The following is a 26,351-nucleotide window of genomic DNA, read 5'->3' as shown; positions in this document are numbered from 1 at the left end:
CTGCCTTTTCATAGCCTGTACCACCACATCTATTGCTTTTTTCCTCACTCAATTTATCTCAGTAATGTATGGGAAGAAAAATCAGATTGTCTGGTAGCTGCTTAGAATGGCTTAAATATGCCTATAGTGCTTGAATGTGCTCTATAAACTCACTGATGTTTCTACAGGATGCCCTGTGCCCCTGCCCATGTGTCTGTGGCCACTGAAGATGGTGCTCCATGAACAGACCCCTCCCAGCACCAGTTCTGGTCTCAAATCCCAGGTCCTTCTGTGTCATAATTTGTTTCTGTAGAAAAACCCTAGACAGAACTGCTTGATTTTGAAGGTATTCATCGTTATTATTACACAAAAACAAAAGCCAGAGGAGAAGTTGTCAACCTCCTTGTAGATGTGCTTCTGGACGTCCATCTCCCCAAAGAGGAGGGGATTTATTAAGGTTCAGTTGTTCAAATGCCATTACTGCTGTTGGAAATACACCCGTGTAGTCTCTGTCTGTGAGCCAAAACGTTGACAGAGTTATTTTCACATCTTTTCATGTAATGGACGTGTTCAGGTTTTTCCTGCTCTCTCCTGCCTTTTTTTCCCCCGGTAGCTGAGAGAACTTTTAGTTCTGTTGCACAACTTAATCGAGTAAAACTAACGAAATTTTAGCATTTGACAGAAGAGATGGCAATTCTGATTTCATCTCAATCTCAGCCTTTCATGCTGTATGGTAGGTAGTGAAGTGTAGACACCGGGCATGTTTTCAGAAAGCACTTTACTGATTACAGTGAAGAAGACCACTTCTGTGCTCTGCAGAAAGAAATGATTAGTGCCTGGCTTCTCTTCTGCTCACATTTTCTCTCCTTTTATCTTTTTTTCCCCCTTTTCTTTCTTTTTTTAAGCAATGATGGGCACTTTGATGGCTGCAACCATTGGAAATGTTTGGGCTGATAGGTTTTTCAGCCATTTCCATGCTATCACTAGAGCAATGTATGGGGGCCTTCCCCTGGAGCAGGTTAGAGTTGTTGGTAATATTCTCCACTGCTGCCCTTAGAGTCAACATTAAGCAAAGCTGATGTTAAAACTATGACAAGTATTTAAACAGTCAGCCTTGAAAGAACAATGGAATGAGGAAAAGAATATATCTATTAAAGCAAGAACAGCCAAAGAGGCCAAGGATGTTTCCATCTGATGTCAGTCTGACTGCAGCTGATGATTTCGCTCTGTCAGATCAGTGCTGGCCTGCTCTGCCTGCTGTGCAGCATCTATGCCAATGAGAAATGCTGGATGCTGCGGGGCTAAGCACACGATCCTATAAGTGTTAAATCAGCTTCTCAGTGCCAGATCCTTCTCTTAGGACACATTTCCATTAAGGTGATGTCCTCAGAGGAATGGAAGATTTGAATCGGACAAATGACATTGCTTTTCTGTATTTGTTGGAATGATGATGCTTCTCCTGCCCTATTTCTTGCATGCCAGGTGACCTGGGGTGTTTTATGTCCCCATCTCACTTCACCACACTAACCTAAATGTTCAGCCTTTGCTTCTCTGCAGTTCCTTCCAGTGTGTTGTGCTCAGGGGTTTGTAAAGATGTACTTCTTGCACTTCTTCTAAATGCCCAGAGCTGTTCTCTTGCCTTTTGCCAAGCAGACCCCCATACTACCCCACCCCACTTCTTCCTTTTTGAGGCATGAATAGTTTCTCTTCTTTCATTCCTATCTTAATAAACCTTTGCTGCTGTGTCTGGCAGCACTTCTAGGCACAGCAGCACTATCTGGTGCTCTCCTCTCAGCAGCAACAAGGCAGTGTGCGTGGAGCTGCAGGACAGCAGCGTGCATTGTTGAGGGTTATTGCAGTTCAGGAAAAGAAGTTCCATTAAACTTAGATCCAGGCATATGTAACTCATTTAAATAAGAAGTGATTGAGAGTTGTAGCTTCCATTCAGAGTGCATCTCCCATCATCTATTTTTTACATTACACTGTGGTCAGCATTTAAATTATTAAGGGTAAGAAGAGCTTCTCAGGGGATGGGAATGGATGAAATTAAAATTAATCTGACATGATCCTTTCTCTAAAACTGCTGATTCAGCATGTGTAGAGGTTTATCAACATATTCAGTGGTATGAGAGCAAGAGAAATTATTCACAAATTTGGATGAGGGAAATGTGCTATTGTAACTCACCATTCTTCTGCCTGCACAAAAGACTGATATTTCTGATGACGTATGAACACATAGGTACTGTTTTAATTGAGTAGTTCATGAAATCAGAAGTATTTCCAGTAACAAATGCTGAGCACGTTTTGGGTTTGGGCTTCTCTAGGAACCTGGCTGTGTGAGCAATGCCTGTGCCTGGCCTGCAATCTGCCCTGCTTCAGCAGGGCTGGGCTTTGTGAGTAGGGGTTGCAAAGTAGGTCATGGTTGAAGACAGAATTTCACACAAGCATTCAGACCCCAATTTTCATCTGACATCCACCATTTATTCACCTTCAGTGTCAGCAGAGCTGCTTTGCTTTCTGGCTGGGAAGGTTCTGACTCTGTAACTTTGTGATGCAATTTTAAATGAGACAGCAGATTTCCTTGTGGCTTTGCCCTCTTACAGTGGGCTGTGTGTTTGTGCCCCAGCTGGACTGTCCCAGGGTGGGCAGGGAGGTGGGATGGCCAATGCTTGTAACTCCTGCAGAGAGGAGGCTCATCTCTCCAGTACAGACCTTGGAAATAATAAGGATCGTGACATTAGTGGGTTTTTTATTTCTCAGTGGCAGCTCTTGACATGTTTAAAAAGAGATAATCTTCAAGCTAGTCACGTGGTGCATTCCCCTGTTATATTGCTTTTGCTTCTAAATGAAGATTGAAGTGCTATTGGAAAGGGTAGGGTAGACAGAGGCTGCCTAAAGAGTGAAGTCTGTCATTTGACGGCGTTCAGTCAATAGGCATTTATCCAAAGTCCTCATGTCTATGCAAAATAAATTAGGGATCTGAGGACGGCTCCCAGGCTCTTCTAACCATTTTGCCACAACCCTTACCCCCCCCCACTCACCCCACTGTAAATGGCCACTGGCGCTACACTCATAAGGTCAGCCAGGGTCTGATCTGCTCTCAGCTCCCTTGGGATGCTCATAACAGAAAGCATGCCCTCAGCGTCAGCACTGCATCTCTAGTTCTGCAGTCAGATTTGAGTTTCCACGTCTCTGAATGTAACTACTGCTCCACATAATGCCGAAGTCCTACACTCCGTCCTGCTGAGGTGTTGTTCTGGACATGAAAAATAAATCAGGTTATTGGTTTAAACATTTTCTCTTACCTGATTCATACGTCTCAATGTGCAACCATGATGTTGCTTTGGACTGATGTATGTCAAAACACTGCCTATCGAATGTGTAAACAGGGTTTGTTTTCCTACGTCGTGTAGAGGAGTAGCATGGCATTGTGTATGGAGATATCTGTGCAGTGCTCTCCCCTAAAGGACACACTGCCCACCCTCACTGCTTGGCCAGATATTTCAACCCTTCAGCCAATTGATTGTAATATTAATTCAATGCAGTTACAAAATGCTCCACAACCGACTTTGTTTTTTGAAAGGTTTGATCTAATCTCTCATAGCTACAGTAAGAGGCTGATCAAAGGTACTGAAGGCTGGTATTAAAGGATTAACTAGGTCACATTGAAATATGTTTTAAAATAAGCCCAGGGACCTTTAGCTTTACTGAAGCAAGTGCACAAAAAAAGGAAGATTTTTAGGCTGACTCTCCCTGGCTTTAAACAGAAAACAAACTGATGGATTAAATCTGCGAGTCATTCCTTAAGGTGATATCTGCAGCACTGCATAGAACAAGCTGGGGAAATACAAGCAATGATTGAATCTTGCAGCTCAGAAATACAGTGCAGAATTAACAGCGTACTTATTTGATATTTGCCCATAAGTAACTAATAGCTTCAGTCTGGCCCCCTGTGTCTTTTGTTTTGGCTCTCCCTCCTTTCCCTTTGCTGCTGTCTGTATCTGTCACAGAGGTGTTTTGTTGGCTCCTTTGTGATCCTTCGTGGGGGTGCTGATGCTACTCTGTGAAACATGTTGAGCTATTATTATTGTGGGTTTCTTTTAACCTACATTTCCTCATTGGGATCAGCTTAAAAACAGAGTGAGCATCATAAAGCTCTGTGCATTGCTTGTGAGATCATCTGGAGTTAAATGGAGTTGCATGCAACATGTAGGTGTGAAACCTGGACATGGTTCTCTGGTTGTTATTTAAATGCATAACAAGGTTCCCCAGAAATATCAAACTCTTGGGACAATTGCAGTTTGAGTTCGTTTCGGGGTTTTCTTCAGGCTAAGCTGTACATTACTGTAAGACCATTTATGAGGTTTGTTAGACAAAACCTGTCACCCTTTAAGCCAGATTGCTGTAGGCGTGGGATGGTGTCCGCTGCCTATCAGGCCTTTTTGAAATAGGTTTGTTTACTTAGCTGTGGTGAATACAGTAGCACAGGACTTTCTGCAACATTTTCCATTCAGTCATAGATAAAGGCTGATGATGATTTCTCTCCTTGGGGGAATTTCAAGTTAGAAATGTGTCACAGTCCCAGAAGGCATGGTGCAATACTCATTAACGTTTGCAGTGCCGTGCAGGTGGTGTAGCCAGCCATCAGCTGGGGCTGGAGGCTGTGAGCGAGAGATAAGCCAGGTCAATTATGGGCAGCCATCCAATATTTAACTATTTTTGATGCTGACAAATGGAGATGCAGCAGATGCAGGTGATTATTGATTGGGCTTCAGGTAATGAGGGCCTCTCACCTTTTTTACTACTCTCACGTGGAGCTCCGTGTGCTGAGTCGGCATGGAGTCATGGGGCCAGGAAGCAAGCATAGCCCTGAACACATTGCAGATGGCTGTGAGGATGAGTCTGACACAAAGCTTGGCCAGTTGGTGTGTTTCCTTCATTTGTGCTTCTCATTCATTAATGTGCATGACACCAGTTTGTGTATTTGCCTTCTTTGTGACTAGGATGGCAAACTCTGATGATGGGCACTGGAAGTTGCACTCACTGTGTGCGTTTTCATGCATGAGTGTGTACAGTATATCCAGCTTTCCTGCTGCTATAAACCAATGTGTCAGTACGCACGGGGGCACAGTTACGTTTGCAGGAATTACTGCCTCAAACTGGAGAGGGCCTGCTTGCTTGGTGTGGAGATGACAGCAGTGCAACCTGCAGCATCACCCCATTCTCTTCTGGTGCATTATGCCCTGCTAGACCTTGTGGGGAAGTTACAGTGTCACTGTTGGAGGATTTTAAGAAAAGCTTTGAAAAACCACAGGGATGCCATAGTTGTAATTGATGGTACCTCAGGATGGAGAGATGACCTCAGTCTGCCCATCACCTTTGGTTTCATGTCTTCATACCAATTCCCACCTCATTAACCCCCTCACCTTCCTGCTTTACACCCTGGTGGATCTGACTGCTTCTGGATTTGTGTGTGATTGGTTTCCAGGAGTGTGTTGTTGTGTGGCTGTTCCTTAAACAATCTGGGTAAATACTCCATCACAGATGATTCTGCTTTCTTTGTCAAAGACCATATCATCATTGTCCATAATTGACCAGTGGTGCTTTCATGCTTTTCTAAGCTAAATTCTGAACATTGATTCACTTGTATCAAGGGTTCATTTTCCTGCCCTATCTGCAAGGATAGTTCATATCTTCCTTTGCCGGTGGTTGACTGTTGAGTAGCAGCATTGTCAGTTTTAGTACAGACGACTGGTTAGCCGAAAATGTCTTAGTAACTTTAGATTAATCTTATCCATTATTCATGACTCCTGTTATTAAAATGTGCAGTTGTGGCCCAGAAGCAGTGCTGCTACCTGGCTGCCCCAGAGCATGGAGCTGAAGGGAGAGCTATCGAGCAGTGTTTGCACCCAGGTTGATTCTTTTAAATCATGCGGCAATTATTTAAGAATTATTTAAGAAGAGTAGATAAAAAATTGATCCAGAGTGCTGGCAGGGCAATGAAATGGGCTATGGGCTCACAAAAGAAATGTGTACGATGCATAATTCATGCAGTTCTACTATTATAATAAAACCATGAAGGAGAAAAACTGCCCCAAACTCCAGGTGTAACACTGAGGCTGCAGACAAAACAGGTATGGGTGGAAAGGAGCAGTGGGGGTTGAGTAGGGCCAAGTGTGTGGTAAGTAATGCCAGGAGTTCATCTTTCTCTGACAGTCCTTTGTCTTCTCCTTCCCACTGCATGCTCATACAAACAGCTGTAGTGCATTAAGCCTCCTGGTCAGCTTGTTGTGTTATTCAGGGGGGCTAAGGACTTTGATTTAAGCAATCAGATGCCAGTGACATTTGAAGTTAGGAATGTCCCCTACAAGCAGTCAGCAAAATTTAGTGAGGTGAGGATACAAAACAAATTTGCAGGACATTCGTCAGGTAATCAGTTGCACTTTATCATTGCCTGAATTTACTGTCACAATCAAAACAATCTGTTAGTACCACTCAAGGGAAATTTAAACACTAAGAAATGCAAGCAATTGGAGGAAAAACAGAACAAAAGCTGTAAATTGTCCTTAAAATCATTCTCTTATGAGGTTTATATGCTGTCACTGTCAGCAGATGCAGCCTGCACTCCAGCCATGCGCAGAGCACGGATCCCATATGGTAAACTGCCATGCTTGGCTTATGGAGCGAGACCAAGGAAAGTACAAACCTAACTCAGAGCGTATTCACTACACCTGCAGCTCATTTGTCCTTAGGGATAGCACAGCAGGATGACCCTCACCTTTCATTTCAAAACATCTCCAAGGGATGCACTAATACGTTGTATTGCTACCGTCACAGCTCAGGTTGCTTGGGACTGTTATGCAGGGAAGGGTTTCTTCATTTTCTTAATTTCACATCTGTTTCTTATTCTGTGGAACAAAGTATAATTATTACGCTTTACAGGAACTGCTGCTGAGCTTTTGTTTCACCTTGAATAATAGCTCCCGCCTGTCTGACTTGAGAGTGACATAGTAGGTGATAATATATAAATTATTGGAGCTGTTAATGACAGGATTAATCTCTGTAACTTTCAGTAAAGCCCATAAAAACTAATAGTGTATTGTACCACACTGTTCTTATTAAAAATGATAAATTATTCCCTTTTTTTTTTTCTTTTTAGGCAAATATTAATTTCAAAATTTCATTTTCCCACTCAGCTTTATGGTAACCGTAATTTTAATGTTTTAATTGCTTTACCCACAGTAGCTACAGAGGCCGTTACAGTGGCAGTCCTGCCTTTATGGAAAAGACTGTATATATATATACACACACATATATATAAAGAAAAGAGCTTCTTGTTGTAAAAGGCAAAAGCGAGACAGAGACAAAATAGAATCATAGGATCACCAAGGCTGGAAAAGACCTCCAAGGTCATCCAGTCTGACCATCCACCTATGGTCAATGTTTCCTCACTAGACTATGTCCTTTAGTACAACATCTGAACGTTCCTTGAGTACCTCCAAGGATGGTGACCCCACCATTCTAATGGAACACTCTCCAAATTAAAAAGCAGAAGTTTGTAATAAGTTCCTGAAATATAGAGTATGTAGAGCATAATGTGTAATTAGAATCATGACTTGCTTGTTACTGTGTGTTCTCTGTGCTGAAAGAGTGCTTGTCTGTAACGTGGTAAATGTTTCCATCACCCGCAGCCACCAGGAGCTATCTCAGGCTGTATTTTAAGTGTCTGTTTACACAGATCTTACAAATTGCCTATGGGATGGGAGCTGTCTATCACTTCCAGAGCAATTAGTATCTGAAACCTTATCAAAAGAAATCCGTCAAGTTTGAAAAGCCATAAATATTGCACTAGGATCTCTAAGGAAATCAAAGTGAGTTAGATACAGTATTTATTTACATGTTGCCACACAAGCAAATGCACTTACAGAGACTCCAGTCTGCCTTGTTTCCTGTGGTTTATACTCCATCAATCCCGTGTTATTTTAGCAAGACCGTTATCCAGCTATTCTTGTAGCAATAATGGACTGCTCCAAGCATGTAAGGCTGAGTAATTCAGGCAGTTGCATTTTCATGCCATGGTTTATTTTAATGAAAGGAAGGAAGAGTTGTGACATTAGATCTTTATTATGTCTAGCATTTGGATTTGGAGTTCCTTAGTTTCATGTAGCAAAACCAGTATTACCTCAAGAGGCCTTTAGGAGAGGTTTTGGAGGCTCACGCTCTATAGAAATAGGTCCCCTTTAGTGCCTTTGGTGTTGAATCCATGTTTGTTTGTATTGTGGTTCTCTCTTTGGTCAGACCTCCTTACTCCTGCACAGCTTCACATCTGCTTTCTGCTCTCCCGTGTCTTCCTTAATAGAGTTTCCAGCCTTTCACATTTCTCAAATGGCATGTATATTCAAGACTTGTAGCTAATGTCTTGAGTTTTAACTACAGTCTTAAGTCTAACTAACCTCTGGTGAGGTGGAGGTCAGTCTGTTCTCCCATGTGACAAATGATAGAACTGGAGAAAATGGCCTGAAAACACACCAGGGGAGGTTCAGGTCAAATATTATGAAAAGTTTCTTCTTCAAAAGAGCAAACAGGTGCTGAAATGGGCTGCCCAGGGACTGACGGAATCACCATCCCTGGAAGCATCCAAGAAGCATTTAGATATAGTACTGAGGGACGTGGTTTAGTGGGGAAATATTGGTGGTAGGTGGGTGGTTGGACTGGATGATCGTGGAGGTTTTTTGTAGCCTTAGTGTTTCTATGGTTCCAGAACAGAGCCTAGGAAAAGCTACCACAGCCTTCTTAAGAATGAAATGACTGTCATGAGAATGAAGGCAGATGGGCTCTTCATTGCTCTCACCAGCATAGCTCTCACCAGGCAAGAACTACTTAAGCTAAAGGTGTCTTTAGCCCGGAAGCACGTGGATATAGCCTAGTAATAAAAATATTTGACTTAGAAAATAGTGGGTTCTAAGCAATTAAAGCAAAATTAACTTCCACTGGGAAAGCAGGAGCCAAAAACCTTGGTGCTTCTGGGTTGTCTGTGAACGGGAGCATGCAACATCCTGAGAAAGGGCAGGGCAGGGATTGCTGATCTACAAAAACCCTCCCAGTCTTGTGTTTTCCTGAAGAGCGTGTGATTGATTCACCATCTATCAGTCAATGCTAAATGTTACAAAGACTGGGGAGCTTCAATGGGTACCTGCTCAACTTTAAACGCCTCTGTTTGCTCCGGAGCAGGGATGTTCATTTGCTGTTACTGGGTGTTTCTGGGGGAACAAGACAATTCCTCACCAGAAGAGAATTATAAAAAGAAAAAAAGATAATAAACTACCTGCAGAAAATAATAAGCCAAATGAGAAGTGCTCCTTTGTTTGCCCTGAGTATCCTCTTGGCGTCAGCGTGGTGTTACTTATAATTAGATACATGTGTGTAAATATGATGATTAGATATTCCCATGTAAACGTAATTATCATAACTTCCTAGAAGTCTAAGCAGGCACTTTATAATCCTGTTGTTAAAAATAAATAAATAAAAGCCCACAAACTGCATTCCAGCCTCTTGTGTGTGTAAACAGTGGAACGTGAGGGCAGAATGTATTTTCCAAAATACCTAATGGTAGTGGAGGTCAATTACAGTTATGACTCATTAGAGTATTAAACTAAGAATGTGCTTTTTAGTGTAATTACTGTTGCCTTAGAAAACTGCAACGATCTTGCACTCACTTGAGTTCTTCAAGCATTTCTAGTGGGTTTGCATATTAGTCTTAGGCAAATATAATAGGGTTATATTGCATTAACCTCACTTACAAACTGCAGCCACTTGCAGCGTGTCTCTCTGTTACTTCTTCTGGCCCAAATAAGATGCCTTACAAAATGCAGATTGTTTTCTAATTAGACACATATAAGATTACAGCTGCTTAATTTAGTGTTTGGAATTTTTGCTGGTTCTGGCATTCCAGATGAATGAAATATATAGTGTATGATACCACAGCTTGGCAGATCCTCCTCCAAACTCAAACAAAAACTAAGAAGAAAAAAAAAGTCACGAGTCAGGAAGGCTGAAATGTCCGTGACAGAAGTGGAATTACCACAAAATACATTACACTCTTGATTGAAGAACTCTAAGGAACATTTCAAGAGAACTGAGGTCTACACACAATTTCAGAAGTGTCAGGTTGGGAAATTTCTGGCCTTAAAGTTGAGAACTTGCAGAATGTTTACTGTTAAACCATTTCATGGGCTGTGATGTGTCTGTATTTCCTAACCGAGGTGAAAATCATTTTGGGGTCTGTAGTTGAGGTTTGGGCTGGAGCCCCTCATCAGCCAAGGTTTGTCTGTCACCAACACTGATGGTCCCTGTGCTTCCAGAGCTCACCTATGCCTGGATCTTCAATGAGTACCCATCATTTGTGCACCAGGACAACCGCCGCTTCGTCTCGCAGGAGACAGGGAATTTGTACATCGCAAAGGTGGAGGCTTCTGACGTGGGCAACTACACGTGTGTGGTGACCAACACGGTGACCAACAGCCGGGTCCTGGGCCCGCCGACCCCGCTCATCCTCAGGAACGACGGTAGGACTTGTTTGGGTTTCTTTGGCTGTCACCCGTAATTTAAGGAATGGCCTCAAATATTTCCATGTTACGATAAAGGGAGAGATTTTTCCCCTTTGCATTGCTTTGTGTGTGGTTTAGCTACTGGTTCAACGTCCTTCGCACTGATGGGTTTTGTGATGCTGTGGCCAAGGTTGCTTTTTCCACTGTTGGAGGAACTTTCATAAAATATACTTTAGAGTTTGTCTCTACTGTAGTTTTGTTCATTTTCTGCAGCCCAAAAGTGTACAGAAGCACTTTGTTGTTTCGGTAACAGTTAGTTCAGGCTGTATTTCCCAGCAGAATCCATGCTATTTTTAGTAGTCTGTGGAATAATACTAAAAAAAGAAAAGAAAAGAAACCAAAAGAGGATTTCTAAATTTACACGGGCAATTGATTTGTATCATAGTCATTTCTAAGGAGATAAGAAAAATACATTTGCATGTTAATTTGAAGCGTCTGTTTAAAGGCTAACATATAGGACATTCATTCCAGAAATAGAAATGTATTATTAGAAACTTCTTTTTAGAAGAAGATCCGTTGTCACCTAGTGGTATTTCACAAAGATTCCTCCTGTGTAGGACGGGGATGTGGTGCTGCCAGCTGCAGCCATTTGTCTGTAGTAATTGAGGTCCCACAGTGGGCTGTTGGTGGAATGGGGTGAGGAGCAGTGCCCCTGTTGTGCTGGGCAGGGTGAGGATGGCTGCTGTTCTGTGCCTCAGATCCGCTCCCCTTATAACACATCTACAAATGCAGTAGTGTAAGTGGCAGCAAACGTGGCCCTCTGAGTCCAGCCTAAGTCATCGCACCAGCTGCTCTGAGGAAGGCAATTCCATCCGGCTGAAACTAAGACGGTGTGAAAGATAGGGAGGAGTATTTAAATTCATCTCATGTTATCATTTTCAGTGCTGAACAATAAATGTTTGTAGGTATTAAAGAGACAGAACTTCTTTGCAAGCCTTACCTAGCAGAAAGTGCTTCCATTTGTCAAAACCAAGCTCAGCGTCTGCTCTGTTTCCGAAGCAGAGGGTAATGCTGTGATGACTGGTAGTCATCCTCATTGTCAAGTGCATTGCCAAGGGCTCTACCCCAGCACATCGCTCCTCTGCACGCACTCAGCTTTATTTACAGAGACCAATTGCCTTCCCGAGGTAATTCGCAGGAATGTTCTCAGATTCCTTTGATGTGCACTCTGCTGTTTATTATAGATATGAAACTTTAATTGAACCTCTGAGGAGCTCCGGAATGCATTCCTGAGTTAAACAGCAAAGGTGCTGTAATGTCTGCAGAGCCATGGATGACAGTAATCAAAAGTTGAACGTGCGTTTTAAAATAGGAGAGCACTACTATTAGACACAGACCTCATTTTAAAAAATCTGCAAGGTTCAGTTTTTCATTCCATGTAGAATAACCCTATAAAATCTGAACAGAACACTGTGTCGTGCTTGAAAAGTGAAGCATATACATAGGCACTGTGAAGAGGAAAGAGTGAAATAAGAGTCACAAGATGCTGCCATTGGCAAATGTGTTGTGTTTATCTTTTGTACTCCTATTTGGCATGTCCAGCAATATATGTTATTTGCTTTACAACCCTATGTCATTAAATCAGTACCCTCAGAGGCTGGTTCATCAGCAGTTAGTGTTTCAGTTCCATTTAACTTCAATTAGTGAATTTAATGGGGGGAAAAAAGCATAATGTGTCTCCCTGGATTAATGTAAGTCACCAACCCACTCCCCTCATGTGGGACTCCTGTGCAGCTCCAGAGGGGGACCCCATTGAGGGGCTGCAGCACTGGGACCCTCGGCCTGGGCTGGGGCTGCTGACCGCCTCCAGCAAACCCTGCACAAAAGAGATTGGCGTTACATGTGTTGGAGGTACCGCCTGACTGGCTTTGTTCTGAAATACATGCTGTGAATTCTCAAAGAGACTTCACAGAAATCTGTTTTTCTCAAAAGCCATAGCTGGGTGTTCACCCTGTGGCCAAAGCTCCAGCCTCCCACCCCCCAGCCCAGCAGCTGCTGCCCTCCTTGGGCTGCTGTGCAGCATTCCCAGGGCTGGGATCACTGCCTGAGCCCCCACAAGGTTTTTCCACCTTTTTTCTTCAACGTATTGCAGTAATTTCTCTAGACTCAGCCACAAGTCAGTTAGGCTTTGTATGCTGAATACCTGTCGTCTTAGTCATGGTTATTTTACTTACATGTGATCATCCTGGGAAAAAAGCTTTTCAGCATGTTTTTAAATCATGGCTTGCTTTACCATAGCAGGCTGCAAAAGGGAAAGATGCAGGAATACAGCGTAAGACCTGACCCGATGGGCAGACTGCATTCCCTCCCTGTGCCTTTATGCTTCTCTTTCTACTTGTTCTCACTGGTGGAGCTCCGGACTTACAAATCAGCTGTTGTCTGCAGAGCTGTTTAGCAACCAGAGCTGCAGGAATCAGGCTCCCTTCCTGCTGCTGTGTGCACCATTTGTTATCCTCAGAAAGCTCTTCCTCCCTGGAAGAACTTCCTCCCTAAGGGAGACTTCAAACAGGATGGAAGTCAACTCTTTACAGGGGTAGGTAATGGCAAAACAAGGGAAAATGGTTTTAAGTTGAAGGAGGGAGGATTTAGGATGGATATTGGGGGAAAGTTCCTAACCAAGAGAGTGGTGAGGTGCTGGAATGGATTGCCCAGAGAGGTTCTGGATGGTCCATAACTGAAGCTGTTCAAGGCCAGGCTGGAGGGGGCCCTGGGCAGCCTGGGCTAGTATTAAAGATGGAGGTTGGCAGCCCTGCCTGCAGCAGGGGGGTTGGAGCTTGATGATCCTCGTGGTCCCTTCCAACCTGAGCCATTCTATGATTCTATGAGATGAAACCCCAGAGGACTTCAGGAGGGGCAAAATTGTGCACATTGTGCCATGCCTCTGGTAGGCCAGGCTCTCTGTCCTAACAGCACATAATCTCATGCAGCACAAAAATGGCTCACTGCATTATTTCCACGATGGGCAGTATAATAAAGAACCAAATACGCATGGCACCCAAAGGCTGGGAGTGACCCCAAAACCTGAAGGCATCCACTGGGAGCACAGCTCTCGGTGCAGCTGAGACAGAGCAGGGACCTGTGAGTGCCAAGCAATTGCCTGGCACCTTTCTGCTGCAGTCCCAGTGCCGCAGCAGCCCTTCTGCAGTGCTCCACTTCTCTTTAAAATGCACTTTGGGTTTTTACATCAAAATTAAAACAGTAATAGTGGAAAAGAGCTGCAATAGACCTGGAATGAAATTACCATCAGCAGCAGCTGTATGGGCCAATTAAACTTTAACATTTCACAGGTGTTGTCAGGAAATGCATATCCTCAGACAAATGAGTTTGCTTCTGAATTCCTGGAACTTTCATCCAAAAGCACATTTTTAAGCCTCGAAACTGGGAGAAAAATACAAAATCCTCTGAACTGCAAACGCAGACAGCATCTGATGTGTCACAACACTGAAAACATCCTCCAAGCTACAAACCTGGGCTCTCTTTTAGCCTTTTATTTTCTCCCTTATTCTTTCCACCTGCAATGCTAAGTCAGATGTTAACTCACCCAGGAACAGGAGGAAAAAATAAGGACTGTCTGTGTGAAAAAGAGCTTGGTTGATATCGAGTTATCTCCAGTGCACCAATGTTTTTCCTTTAAGGCAGGGAAGCCAGAGCTTGATGTACACCTGGTGTCACCAGGGGGGTGGTTGGGGCTGCCTTGGGATCCTGGTGGTTTTCTAGGTGCAGATGCTGGTATTGAAGTAGGGAGTGTTTGCAGTAATGCTGTTAAGCCACAGTTCCTCAGCATAAGGGAAAGGAGGGGATCTGCCCTACAGCCCTGGCACCTTCAGCAGCCTGCCTTGGCTTTGTCCCCTCAGGGTCACAGCTTTCCAAGGTAAAGCAGGCTGAGCAATAAAGAAAAAAAAGGGAAAAAGCCATTTTTCCCCCTCCCATTCCTCATCGTCTGATCCGTCAGGTAAAGAATGTGTTAATAATACATTCTGCTTTAATTTCCTAAATAGCCCGTTAGTGTCAAATGATACTTTACAGCCTGCTTTACATAAGGGGGCTGAATTAATGCTTTGGGAGTGAAGAGGAAAGAATTGCTCCTGTTTCTTTTGCTTTTTAGGGACTGGATTAAGCATTGGCATGAAGACTGATCCTGTGAGCATCTCCCATGTTCTTCTGTGAGGTTCCTTCCACCTCAGCTCAGAGCCAGTGGAGCCCTATCGTGGGCTGGGGGTGCTGCACCCTCCCTGAGACAGAGCACCAGGGAGCTCTGCTTGGAGAGGGCAACGGCTGGAAGTGGAAGGAAGCCCTCGCTGAGCTGTGCAGGGCAGCGAGGAGCCTGGCTGCATCTGGCCAGGCTGGCATAGAATGTGTATCAGTCATAGGATGCCAACCCCAACCTCCATGGTTCTTCCCCTGCCAGTTCTGTGGCACTGTAGAATATAGAAACGCTCTCTGGGGAAAAGATCTCAGTAAATTTTAATATTAGCCAAGAGAGCTGCATTGTTTGCAAACACTTGTTTGTGGAGTCCTGTCCTAGGGAACAGCTGGGCAATGACTGCTCCTTGTCCTGCCTGGAGCTCTCCCAGCAAATACTTTAGGCACCATTTGGTAAATCGCAATCAGGAGAGCAGAGAGACTTTGCCTCCATAGCACTGGAATCTCCCAGCCCTTCAGGGCTGCTCTGTTAATGAGCTGATGGGGATTGTGCTCCTTAATTCCTTTTTGTGTAATCTGTAAATGCTGGAGCAAAGGCAGACTCACGTGCTTCCTGCTCTGTGTGCTGGCCAAGACGTGTGTACAGGGACAGCATCCATATCTTTAACAAGCGCATTTCATTTGGATGGCTGACTTTGTGCAACAGCTGCTCTTTATGCAACATAGCAGTACGACTTACATGAAAGGAAAAGGTTAAGAACGCCAATGTAACCTGGTAGTGCAGCACAAAGTGCAGTGCAGAGGTCAGCATGGGAGGGGACACCCAATGTAAGCCTAAGAGTGAGCATCTTCATCTTTAAACCATTTGAAATGTGAAAAAGAAAAGCCAGAAGGAACCTCACGCTACCTCTGCATCACAGGGGGAGAGGAAGCAGTGCCACAACCACAGCCCATCACTGTGCCATGATCTCTGTGCTTCCAAATCCTTGAAGTTAATAGAAGTCTTGATTAGCTCCAGTGCTTTTGAAACTTTTCTTAATGGCTATTTGTTCCGCATTTCATTTTCTAGAAGGTGAGCCCCCCACCCCCTTATTATTGCTTTATTTCACGAGTTACCTGCAAAACCCCCTGAATACTCAAAAGCAAAAAGTAATGCAGCCATGAAGAAATGTTAATCTGTGGCAGATGGTGTGGAGCACTGGTTCTGATTTTCCTCTGGCAGTAAATGGGAAGAGAGCCCACATGGCACGGCTGTTAGAAACAGGCCATGTTTAAAATGAATGGATTAATTGGGCAAGTAATGATGTAGAGAAGAGCCGCGCAGTAGCACAGGAACGCTTGTGAATTTATTGGCAAACCTCAGCCCAGCCTTAGCCACTCTTTTATGTTTGCAGGGGTGATGGGGGAATACGAGCCGAAAATAGAAGTGCAGTTCCCAGAAACAGTTCCGTCTGCAAAAGGAACAGCGGTGAAACTGGAGTGCTTTGCCCTGGGAAAGTAAGTTGTTCTCCTTCTGCTGCTGGCGTACAGCGCAGCTTCGAGGGCTGGCGGTCCCTCGCTCTCCGCAGCAGGAGTTGTTGTTGCCAGCAACTCATTACAAAGCACTTGGGGAGCGGGGACTTTGCTCACCAAAAAGCATGACTTATTTTGTACAGATACACTTGTGCATCGTCAGTTCTGAGTGCTTATGCTAGACCTAAAGCCCATCTGTTTTTCCCAGTGTAAATAATAGCAGCGCTTCCAAAATGAAAACGTGGGATTGATAAGAAAATGGATGTATTGTCACAGCAGAAACCCAATTCCAGTTTTGTCAAAATAGTGTTTTTATAACAGTCTCCTGCTTTTAAGGTTATGTGAGCAGTTCAGCATTGATACACCAAGTATGTACATGTGGATCATCCCAGATCCCAGGACTGACCACATCTTCATCATCCTCAAACATGAAGCAGTTTCCAGTTGCTCAGACATGAGGTTAGCAGGATAGGAGCCATAGCTTTTACTGTAAGCCTTACTTGCTTTGTTTTTCTCATTTAGCCCCGTTCCTACGATCAGCTGGAGGAGAGCAGATGGGAAACAGATACCCAGAAAAGCCAGGAGACACAGATCGAATGGACTTCTAGAGATCCCAAATTTTCAGCAAGAAGATGCTGGACTCTATGAGTGCGTTGCTGAAAATGTGAGAGGAAAAAACGTGGCACGAGGACAGCTGACATTTTATGGTAAGCAGATTGCTTGCTTTTAGGGGATTTTATTGCATCAGATGTGATGTGCAGTAAATATTTGGGGAGAAAGTCATTTGGGGGGGGGGGTGGATTTTTAAAATGACTTTAATTTATGAACAGCACATCTTGAAAAGGGTGTAATTTGAAATAAAACCTGTCTGAATAGCACATATGGATTGAGAATCAGAGCTGCTGGAAAGCAAAACCATGTTGCTGGGAGGTCATTGGCCTGGTAATACACAGAAAGAACTTTAAGAGCTTCATCTCCCTTCATGTGGCTGGGAGTGCTGAGCAGGGATTCGTGGTGGTGCTTACAACTTGTGATTTATTATGTGTGTTACCCCACACGAGGGGGAATCCCCAGCTTGTGTTAATAAATGTTAATTGCGTATAACCAGTTAAAGACTGTTTGCAGCAGGGGTCACCAGTAGTAGTTGCCCAGCCTGCAAAGCAGGGCTTAACCATTTCATAGCTGTCAGATCCTGCAGAATCAGGGCCACTTAAAGGCTTTCTGCACCTGCTGCTATCACACTCAGGAATTTTTTTAGTTGGAATGTATCGTATGGATCTGTCTTGTTTTGAAACCTGATGTTTTTTGAGTTTCTGTTTCACATGAGCATTTCTTCTTTTACGGTTGAATGAGGCAGGCACTGGTAAAGAGGTGTTAAATAGCAAGAACAGATTGAAATCTTTTGTGTTAAGTGAAGAACCTGGGGTTGATTCACAGAATCACAGACTCACAGGGGTTGGAAAGGATCTCAAGAGATCATCAAGTCCATCCCCTGCTAAAGCAGGTTGCCTACAATGGGTCACACAGGTAGATGTCCAGATGGGAACGAGTATCTCCATAGACGAAGACTCCACAACAGGATTGTGTGATTTCTGGTTTTGGTCATGTTTTTCTCTATTTTTCTCACATGGACAATAAAGGATGTCTCAACAGTTTTACAGTTTGGCTTAGCCCAGGGCCAAGGCTGCAGTTGTTCAGCCCTTAGGTAGACTCCTATCATAGCAAATGTTAGGTTATCATCTAATTGATTTAATGAGTAACCCAGTCTGGATTTCATTCCCAATGGGCAGCAGACCATACAAAAAACCTGCTGCTATGGCTTGTGTCAGTTTTCAGGTGTCTTTTCAGCACATGGGAAGAGCAGAGTCCTCCTCTCTCTGTTGTTTGAGATGTTGGGACCGTCTTTACATCTCCTTTTCATCCTGTGAGCAGAAGGGTGTCAGCCTGTGCTAATTTCTGTTTTTAAACGTAATACACTAAAAATCAGGCTCATCTTTAGGATGGTGAGTTGCCAGTCTGTACATACTCAGCCTTCAAGGACAGCCAGCCTGTATGTGGCAGCCATTCAGCAGTGAAAGAGGCTGGGTTTTCTATTTTCTATACGCTGGGCTTTCAAGTTTTACATGGCAATGAATTTTTTTAAGGAAGGCAACTTACTGCAGGCATTTCATATGAATAGATGAGGCTGAATGACACCTATTTTCCTGCAGTCACCTTTCTTTTTAATATTGAGAACTGTGTTTCAGTAACTGTGCTGTTACTGAAACATAACAGCAGTGCTGGCGGAGATGTAGGAGCTGCTTTGGTGGGGTGGGGGCTGCTGCTCAGAGATGTGGGACATGGGGCTTGGGCTTGTGCAGAGCATCACACAGTCACACTGTCACAGCACAGCCCTGGAGATTAAATCCAGCTCTAACAGTGGCACTCTTAAACCCAGTTATCTGCGTGTGTGCATAGTATAGGGGGAAAAAAAGAGAAGGAAAAGAAAATGAAATTCAAATTTGCCTGCTGGCTGCAGATAACCCGGCCCTGCCTGCATTGTCAACTTCTTTCAGTGCTCCTGGAAGTTGTCAGGAAAGGTTGACTTCTGTTGTATTTCATTCTTGTATCAATGTTTATTTTTTCCTCTGTTAGCATATCAGTGACATGAAAGTTGTTTGACATCCTCGTTGAGGCAGGAAAGGTTAATTAAATGTGCAAGATCTGTTCTTCCTCCATTTTCTCCGCTTTGAGCCCCTACAACAGTCTGTGCTTTGTTGTTCTTCAGGAGCCTTTGTTCTGAATGCTGCATGTCCTTCTTGATAGATAGACCTACACGATAGAAAACATGTTAGTGTTAATGCAATTACTGTGGCTTGTACCTGTTTTCTTGACTGTTATACCTCTGAATGATAGATCACTCAGCTTTTTTTTTTGCCATAAGACTCTCTTGTTCTATCTGCCACTCCTGGCCTGATACCATGTACCTGAAATTGGCTCCTGAGAATCAGCAAATTAAACTCAAAAGCCACTGTCTTCCATTCCCACCTGTATTTAGCTCCCACAAACACACTGGACCTGATGCTGGAGGAGGCTGCTGGGGCCCAGCACCTAAATGGGGAGAAGGAGGGAGGGGACCACAGGGACCAGGAAGGTGCAGCACCATCAAGAAGTTGTTTCTGCCAGAGTTAGGATAAGAAACAAGCAGTTTGGCTTTGGTGTTTGCAGTCAGATCTAAGTTGTCTTATACAGCCTGGAAGTGAGGGAAAATATCCAAGGACTGGTGTGATACTTGGAACTGTATTGGAAAATATCCAAGGACTGGGAGTCCTTTAGCTGAGCTGAGCTCGTACATTCTCTGCCAAGCATCTTTCTGAAACCAAGGTGAGGAGAAAAAAACTGCAGGCAGAATGGTTTCTGAAAGCATCAGCATCTGTATTAGCAAGAAACAGGCTTATTTGTAACTAATTACCGTTCTTTGCAGCACTTTGTAAAATATTCAGCAGAAACCATTTAATTGGCCGGGCCACTTTTCAGATTAAATATTTCTCAAATGGAAGTCCCATGAGGAATGTATACAGCTCTTTAATTTTACAATGAGAAGAGTCCCCTTTTCATGAATGAGCCTGAGTTTTATTTCTGCTAAAGCTACTTTCTGCCACTATAGACTAAAACAAGCTGAAATGTAGAAATCACGTTATGGTCCCTTCGCCACTGGTTGTGCTCTCCATGGGTGATGGTGGCTTACCAGCAGTGTGTGGGTTTGCTCAGACTTCAGTGCAGGAGGGAAAGTAACTCATGAGTTTTGAGTAATGTGCTGCCTGAAGGAAGCCTTGCCTCAATAGGGGGGTTCTGCATGGAGAACGGGCATCTTTCTCCTCCACTTCCCCTTTTCCTAAGGATGGCTGGGAACCTGCTTAGAGAGAAATCTGTTTCTAGAATATTCAGGGAAAATGTTCAGATTACTGTCATTTTGCCTTCTAAAAATAGCTCTTTGTTAGGAGATACTAAAGCAGATAGGAGAAATGAAGAACGAAGGCAACTCAAAGAGCATCCCACATCTTCCTTGCTCTCCTGGGTAGCTGCATCCTGAGCATCAGTGGTTAAAAATACATCAGTCCCTGGGGTCTGGCTTGTGTGCATGTGCCTGTGCACACAGTCCTTTGGTACTTGATATAAGAGGGGAGAGAATCGTGCACTGGTGCAGAATAGCTTATAGAAGGGGAATTAAATACAAGGAGAGGACAGTTAAAGTAGTTTTTATCTGCTAGATTAACTCCTTTGAATTCTCCTTTGTTTCTTTTCCTCTGACATTTAATATTTTAGTCCCAAGCAGAGCTCCCTGTCTGCTTTGGTTTGGTAGTCTTCTAGGAAGCCAGAAAGGAGACTGCCTGCCCAAGTGGTAGTATTGAACTGCTCAAAGACATGGGCAAGTGATGGGACCTGATTTAGATGTAACATTCAAGCAAATGACTCTGGTGGAGATTTGCACATCTTTGAGTCTTGTATGGGTTTCAAATTGTCCTCAGTTGCCTGCAGGGGTCAGGAGGAAAGAAGGAAGAAAAGGAAAGGAAAAGTAGTAACTTAATGTCTGGTTTCATGTTCCTGTGGTGATTGGGATTGAAAACGTTTTAGGGACATATATGTGTTGTTTTCAGAAACTATATCCCCACTTGGACCAGGGTGACTCATGCACTTGCCTGCACAAACTTTATACACTGGCTACAGTCTTTATTTTTAATTAGTCGTGTATTTCTCCCATCTGTTTTTCTTATTTCTTGTGCTTAGCTTTCTGATCTTCAGGCTTCTCTGGTCGTGGGCTCAGGGCTCAGTCTCCTCATAATATATATAGTAATGGACAGTCATTCAGCCTTTCATCTGCCATTAATGATGAATTACGCAGCCTACACAGGTCATCAGCTGCTATAAATTGGCTTAGGAACACTGAAATCGATATACACCAACCAAGAATTGGATTCTGTGTATGTATTAGTACCTCATTTTTTCCAATCTTTTTGGCCGTTTTGAACTTGCCGATGCTTATAAAGTCCTACAGATTTATTTCCATTTTGTTTCTCATGTCACTCCTGTAATTCTTTGTTTTTCTTATTTATTTCTGACGTGTTGCATCATCACTGGCTATCATTTCATTTTGAAAAGCCTTTGAGTCCAACTTTCCAGAGCCAACTTTTGCCTTTCAGTTTACAACAAAGGACTGACTCATTCTAGATTCTTTTCTGTTGAAGAAGCAAGAGAATACCTGGGCAAACTTCCTTAATCACAGTGTTTAAAATGCCCCACTTCATGTTTGTGACTTCTGAAAAGTAATAAAAGGCAAAGTATTTGTTTGCTGTTTTTTTTTAGACCCATTCCATCACTTTTTTTCTGCCCACCTAAGTACCACTACCAGACAGCTCTCTCACCTTTTTCTTTCAAGCTACCCTTGTGGAAGCGTCATGTTCAAACATTTTTCTCTTGTTTTATAGATGCAGCATATGAATTTTCTTTGCAACTCAGTTGAATCCTTAATCAACTTCTGTGTCATTGTTTGCTTTAGTACCAGATTTTTCCTCCTGAAAGATTCCAACCAAAGCCAGTAACGTCAAACTACTCCTAAAAGAGTCAAAATATTTCCTGTTCCGTCATATGCAAGAGCTCCTCTTTGCTCGGTGCCACAGAAATTAAATGAAGGACTTTTTCAAGAACACCACTACCAGCCATTAAATTAAAAAAATTAAACCTTGTCATTATCTTGAGTAATGCGGCTACACCAGAAAATTTTCTAGCACAGGGCAGGTTTCGTATCCTTATTTGAATTATTTTAATTATCGTGCTTGAAATCTTGTGTCACATTACCGTGTCTTGGTACGATCCCCAATGGGAGACTGTCAAATTTCATTATATTGTGGCGACTCTCATTTGGTGGTTCAAACATATTTGCTACATGAACCAACCCTTGTGTATAACTCCAGATTAAGTCAAGAGCGTGCCTGGTATTCTCTGAAATGAGCTGTTCAAAGGAGAGCTTGACCTAATTAGAAACGTCTCCCAAAGAGCAGCAGAGAATGAAGTTCCTGGGAAACGTAGGGCTCCTCTAGGTTTCACTGAGCTATATTTTTAACCTCATACACTTGTTCTGTAGTCACCTGCAGCACAAAATAGCTTTGGGGTGTGAAGCTTAGCTAGTTTAAATAACTGGTAAGGATGGATGGTGGGGCAAGCCCGCAGGTGCCATACATGTGTTACAGTGGGTGTGCTGGCAGTGGCTCCTGTGGTTCCAGCACCATGGTCAGAATCTGCACTGTTGCCTTGGGTAGGACTTCATGTTTGTAACCTGCACACTGTAAAATAAAGACTAGATGGATATCAGTCTTTCACTGGTGTGAGTAAGAACTTTCCTTCATCGAGAACTATGATTGCCTGAAATAAGGATAAGTACTGAACTGAAATAAGGATAAAAAACTGAGTTTATTTTGCTCCCCAAAAGGATATATGTGTTTTTTTCTTTTTACATTGCTTACATTTATATTCTATAGGGCCGACTCTGCCTTTTACGGGTTTCCTTCTCTGCAGGTTGCCTTTGGTTGTTTTGTCTGCCTTTTTTTTTGTTGTCACGTGGAAAATGAGTGAAACACTCAGCACTGCAAAAAAGGCAGATGGGTCTGTGTGGTTTTGTAGAGCTCCTTTCACGGCATCATAAGCCTTTCTTCAAAATTATCAGTTAGATGTTCTTAGAATAATAAATACTTAAACTCATGAGTAATTTGCAAATGTCCTTGAGCCAGTGATCCTGTGGAGTAGCGTGGGGTTGATCAGGTTCTTACTTTAAATGACAAAGCTGGACTTTCATCTTCCTACACTTAAACCCTTTTTGTATCACTTTAGATACAGATAATAAACAAGATTAACACGTTACAGGGCAGGAGATGCAGTCAGAGATGCAAACACTGCTTGCCTCCCATTTTCAGTTATTGCTCCTGCAACATCGTTACATTCAGTTTTCCTTTCTGCTTTCCTTGCAAGTCCCTTAGAGTATTTCTTGAGGCAGATTTCAGATTCTGTGCAAAGTTTTTCAGCTTTCTACTAAGCTTTTTAGTTCATAGACACACTGAGAGGGAAAGCATGCCATGTGGTAGTTATGGAATTAGACATACATCTGTCACAGCCTGAGAAGAGTTTGGAAAGGCACTCGGCTCTCAGAGTGTGTATACCCAGCATCACCTAACAGTACACATATCAATATTTTAGGTATAGGCATGCCAAGTGTTCAACTTAATATTTTTGTGTATTTTTTAACTTATCCTTTCAGGCCTCTTTTTCTGCTTCCTGTCTCTTTTCAAAAGAGATGCACTTTGTTGTTGTTTTGCTTTGTTTTGTCTGGGAGTAATCTTATTTGGTTTTTATCTTGATTGCATGTGAAGAAGGATTAATCAGGTTCTTGGAGACCTCTGCTGGCAACACCTTCCTACTAAGTCTCTCAGATTTTCTTACTTCAGAGTAGGGTAAATGACAACTAAAAGGAGTGAATGTCCTTTATTTTTAATGGGGCTTTCTGAAAAAATATTGTAAATAAATGTAGGCTGGTGGTGTTCATGAAAGTAACAACAGAAGGAGGTTTTGTGCCATTTCCTAAAACAAGGGGTAATTTTACATGTGGGGGTCTAGCTAAACTTTAGCTGAATGTTAAAATAAGCCATTGAGCTCTGATGATAATACGCAAAACACAGCTGAAGGTACAATTATGTGTCTGAAATTTTCCAGCACCGGTTTGACTGAGTTCCATCAAAGTATATCTCCAGGATCTGTTTTTGGAGATGTTCGGTGTCATCAGTGTAATGATTGGCTCCAGAGAGTTTTTCGTACACATGAAACATCTTCATGTGGCAGCACACCATGGGTCAGGCCCAAATCAAACTCTTACATGTGATAATAAAGAAAGAAATGTATGGCTGTTTGCTGGCATGCTGGAGAGCAGGCTATTGTTGGCAGACACGAGGCTTTATTCCTCACTTTTGCATTGCAGCTCAGCCCAACTGGATTCAGAAGATCAGTGATGTACACGCAGCCATTGAGGAAAATGTCTTCTGGGAGTGCCATGCAAGCGGGAGGCCAAAGCCCTCCTACCGCTGGCTAAAGGATGGTGAACAACTACTGCCTCAGGTAGGCATCCTTAATCTGCTTATGACTTTATGACTAATAGGGATGGAAGTGATGGCAGTGCTCTGAAATCCCCTTGCTCTGTAGGTAATTCCTTGTCATGCTTGGTGGGTGATTCTTTGTGGGGTTGAGTTCCTGGGTTGGAGAAGAGGGAAATGCCCCATTCTTTCTCTTGGGCACAGGTTGTCTTCAGAAAGCTGTTAATGACGCAATAGCTTTAAAGTTCCTCACGGAAATGAAAGATTTACAGATCCAACAAATCTGAGAGTGGACGTGCACATGTGAAAAAGTGGTAATGGCCTTATGGGGCTTTGGGTTGCCCTGGATTCATTCTTCCAGCTTAAGATTTTGAGGCAGCTGCTAAGCAAACCTTAGAATTTCTCCTGGTCTCTAGCAGCATTCCTATTCCTGCTGCCCAGCTTGTGTCCCTCTGTGGGTGACCAGAAGCCTGCCATTGCCTGGGATGCCAAAAACTGCCTAGAGATGGAGGATCCTTAGGAAAAGGGCAGGTTCCTGCTCCTCGTACCACCGAGGGGAATCACACAGTCCTGTGATTGTCTCAATTATAACAACAAACTAAAACAAATTACCAAAGCATTGGCTTCACAGTAGCCTGCATTTTTTTCCCTTCACTTACTGTGAAAGAACATGGCTGCCCAGATTTGATCAAACCCTGACAAAGATTGCACAAACATTAAATTTCCACCCTACGGCCAAGTAGAAAGCCAATAGCTCTTTATATTACTATTTTTTAATGGTGAAACTCCTGGGGAGGGAGGGAACACTTTGCTGTACTTATTAAAATTGATAACATGAGCTCCATATCCTTAGGCTGACAAATGATACTGTGGTCTTTTGTTCCACACACTAATTTTACTTGCTTCATGCTGGTCACTAGCAGATGGTCTTGTACTTAAATCGTGTTAGTGGCTGATACGAAGTGAAGGATCATTAAATTATTAACATCTATGTTGTTTGCAGTAAACTGCAGAGGGTTTTGAATATTTCCTATTGTAGCTAAGATGGCAACCAACTACCCTTCTTTGTCATATATACCTGTAATATTGCTGTTTTAAATATTTTAAAGAATTAGGTTGTCTGTGATATATCACCATGGAGGGGAAAAAAAAGTACATTTTTTGATTCAAGTTCACCTGCTTGAAAGGGAGATTAATCTGAATGGTTTAGGTATTAAATCAATGAGAAGTCAAGAGAAAGTCCTTAGACTTAAATTACATTTACCAGCTACTGTGTTGTTTTTTTTCCATTTAAGCTGACATAAATTTAGTTGGCAAACAAATAGAATGGAGCATGCAAATTCTTCCTGTTACTGCTGCCTTTTTGTCTACCTGAGCATGCAAAATGACATAGCTCCTGCTGGGGTTATTTTCCAAGGAGGAATCTACTTATTTACATCTTTTCTTGTTTCACTGTTTCCCACAGGGCAGAGTTCAGATAGAGCAGGGCTCACTGACCATAAGGAATGTCAGCCTGTCGGATGCCGGCATGTATCAGTGCGTCGCAGAAAACAGACACGGCACCATTTATGCCAGTGCAGAACTGAGTGTCATAGGTAAGTTTACTTTCCTGAGTGCTGCAATCTTTCCAAAATCAGTTTTGCAAAGTTTCGACATCTGAAGAAATGCCGCTGAGAATTTTGGACAAGTTGTGGTTTTTAAGTATGGCATGAAATGAAAACTTGAGAAAGCGGATCAGTGGAGAACAGATTTCTTTACCTCATGTCTTATTCTCACATTCATCCAAATGATTGAGCATGGAGAGCTGGCAAACCTGCTCACACAACCCAACCATTGCCTTAATTCAGAACGCTCTGGACTGTCCCAAGGAGATGCTGAAAACCCTTCTGTCTGAACAGACCTTTCACCATCCAAAATCATGATGCTTCAATCCTAAACCCTCACCAAGAAAACAACATCTGCCTTCCCTGTTTTTGTATATACCTAACCTAATCAC

The 26,351-nt window shown here is 43.0% G+C and overlaps 1 protein-coding gene across 11 annotated transcripts in view; it reads left to right on the top strand.

The window, feature by feature from the left end:
• The window catches only part of LOC107319900 (contactin-4), a 242,648-nt gene that overhangs the window by 166,375 nt on the left and 49,922 nt on the right, over nt 1–26,351 (top strand). For all 11 annotated transcript variants that reach the window (XM_085516128.1, XM_015875248.3, XM_015875243.3 and 8 more), the window contains 5 exons: nt 10,341–10,544; nt 16,124–16,226; nt 16,764–16,948; nt 24,244–24,380; nt 25,821–25,950. In XM_085516128.1, the coding sequence (XP_085372254.1) occupies nt 10,341–10,544; nt 16,124–16,226; nt 16,764–16,948; nt 24,244–24,380; nt 25,821–25,950 (759 nt within the window). The remainder of the gene's footprint in view (nt 1–10,340; nt 10,545–16,123; nt 16,227–16,763; nt 16,949–24,243; nt 24,381–25,820; nt 25,951–26,351) is intronic.

Source organism: Coturnix japonica, chromosome 15, assembly GCF_054131305.1.
Source record: "Coturnix japonica strain WE chromosome 15, WE-NBRP24, whole genome shotgun sequence".
Taxonomy (NCBI): Eukaryota; Metazoa; Chordata; class Aves; order Galliformes; family Phasianidae; genus Coturnix; species Coturnix japonica.
This window is presented reverse-complemented; position numbering and strand designations above follow the sequence as displayed.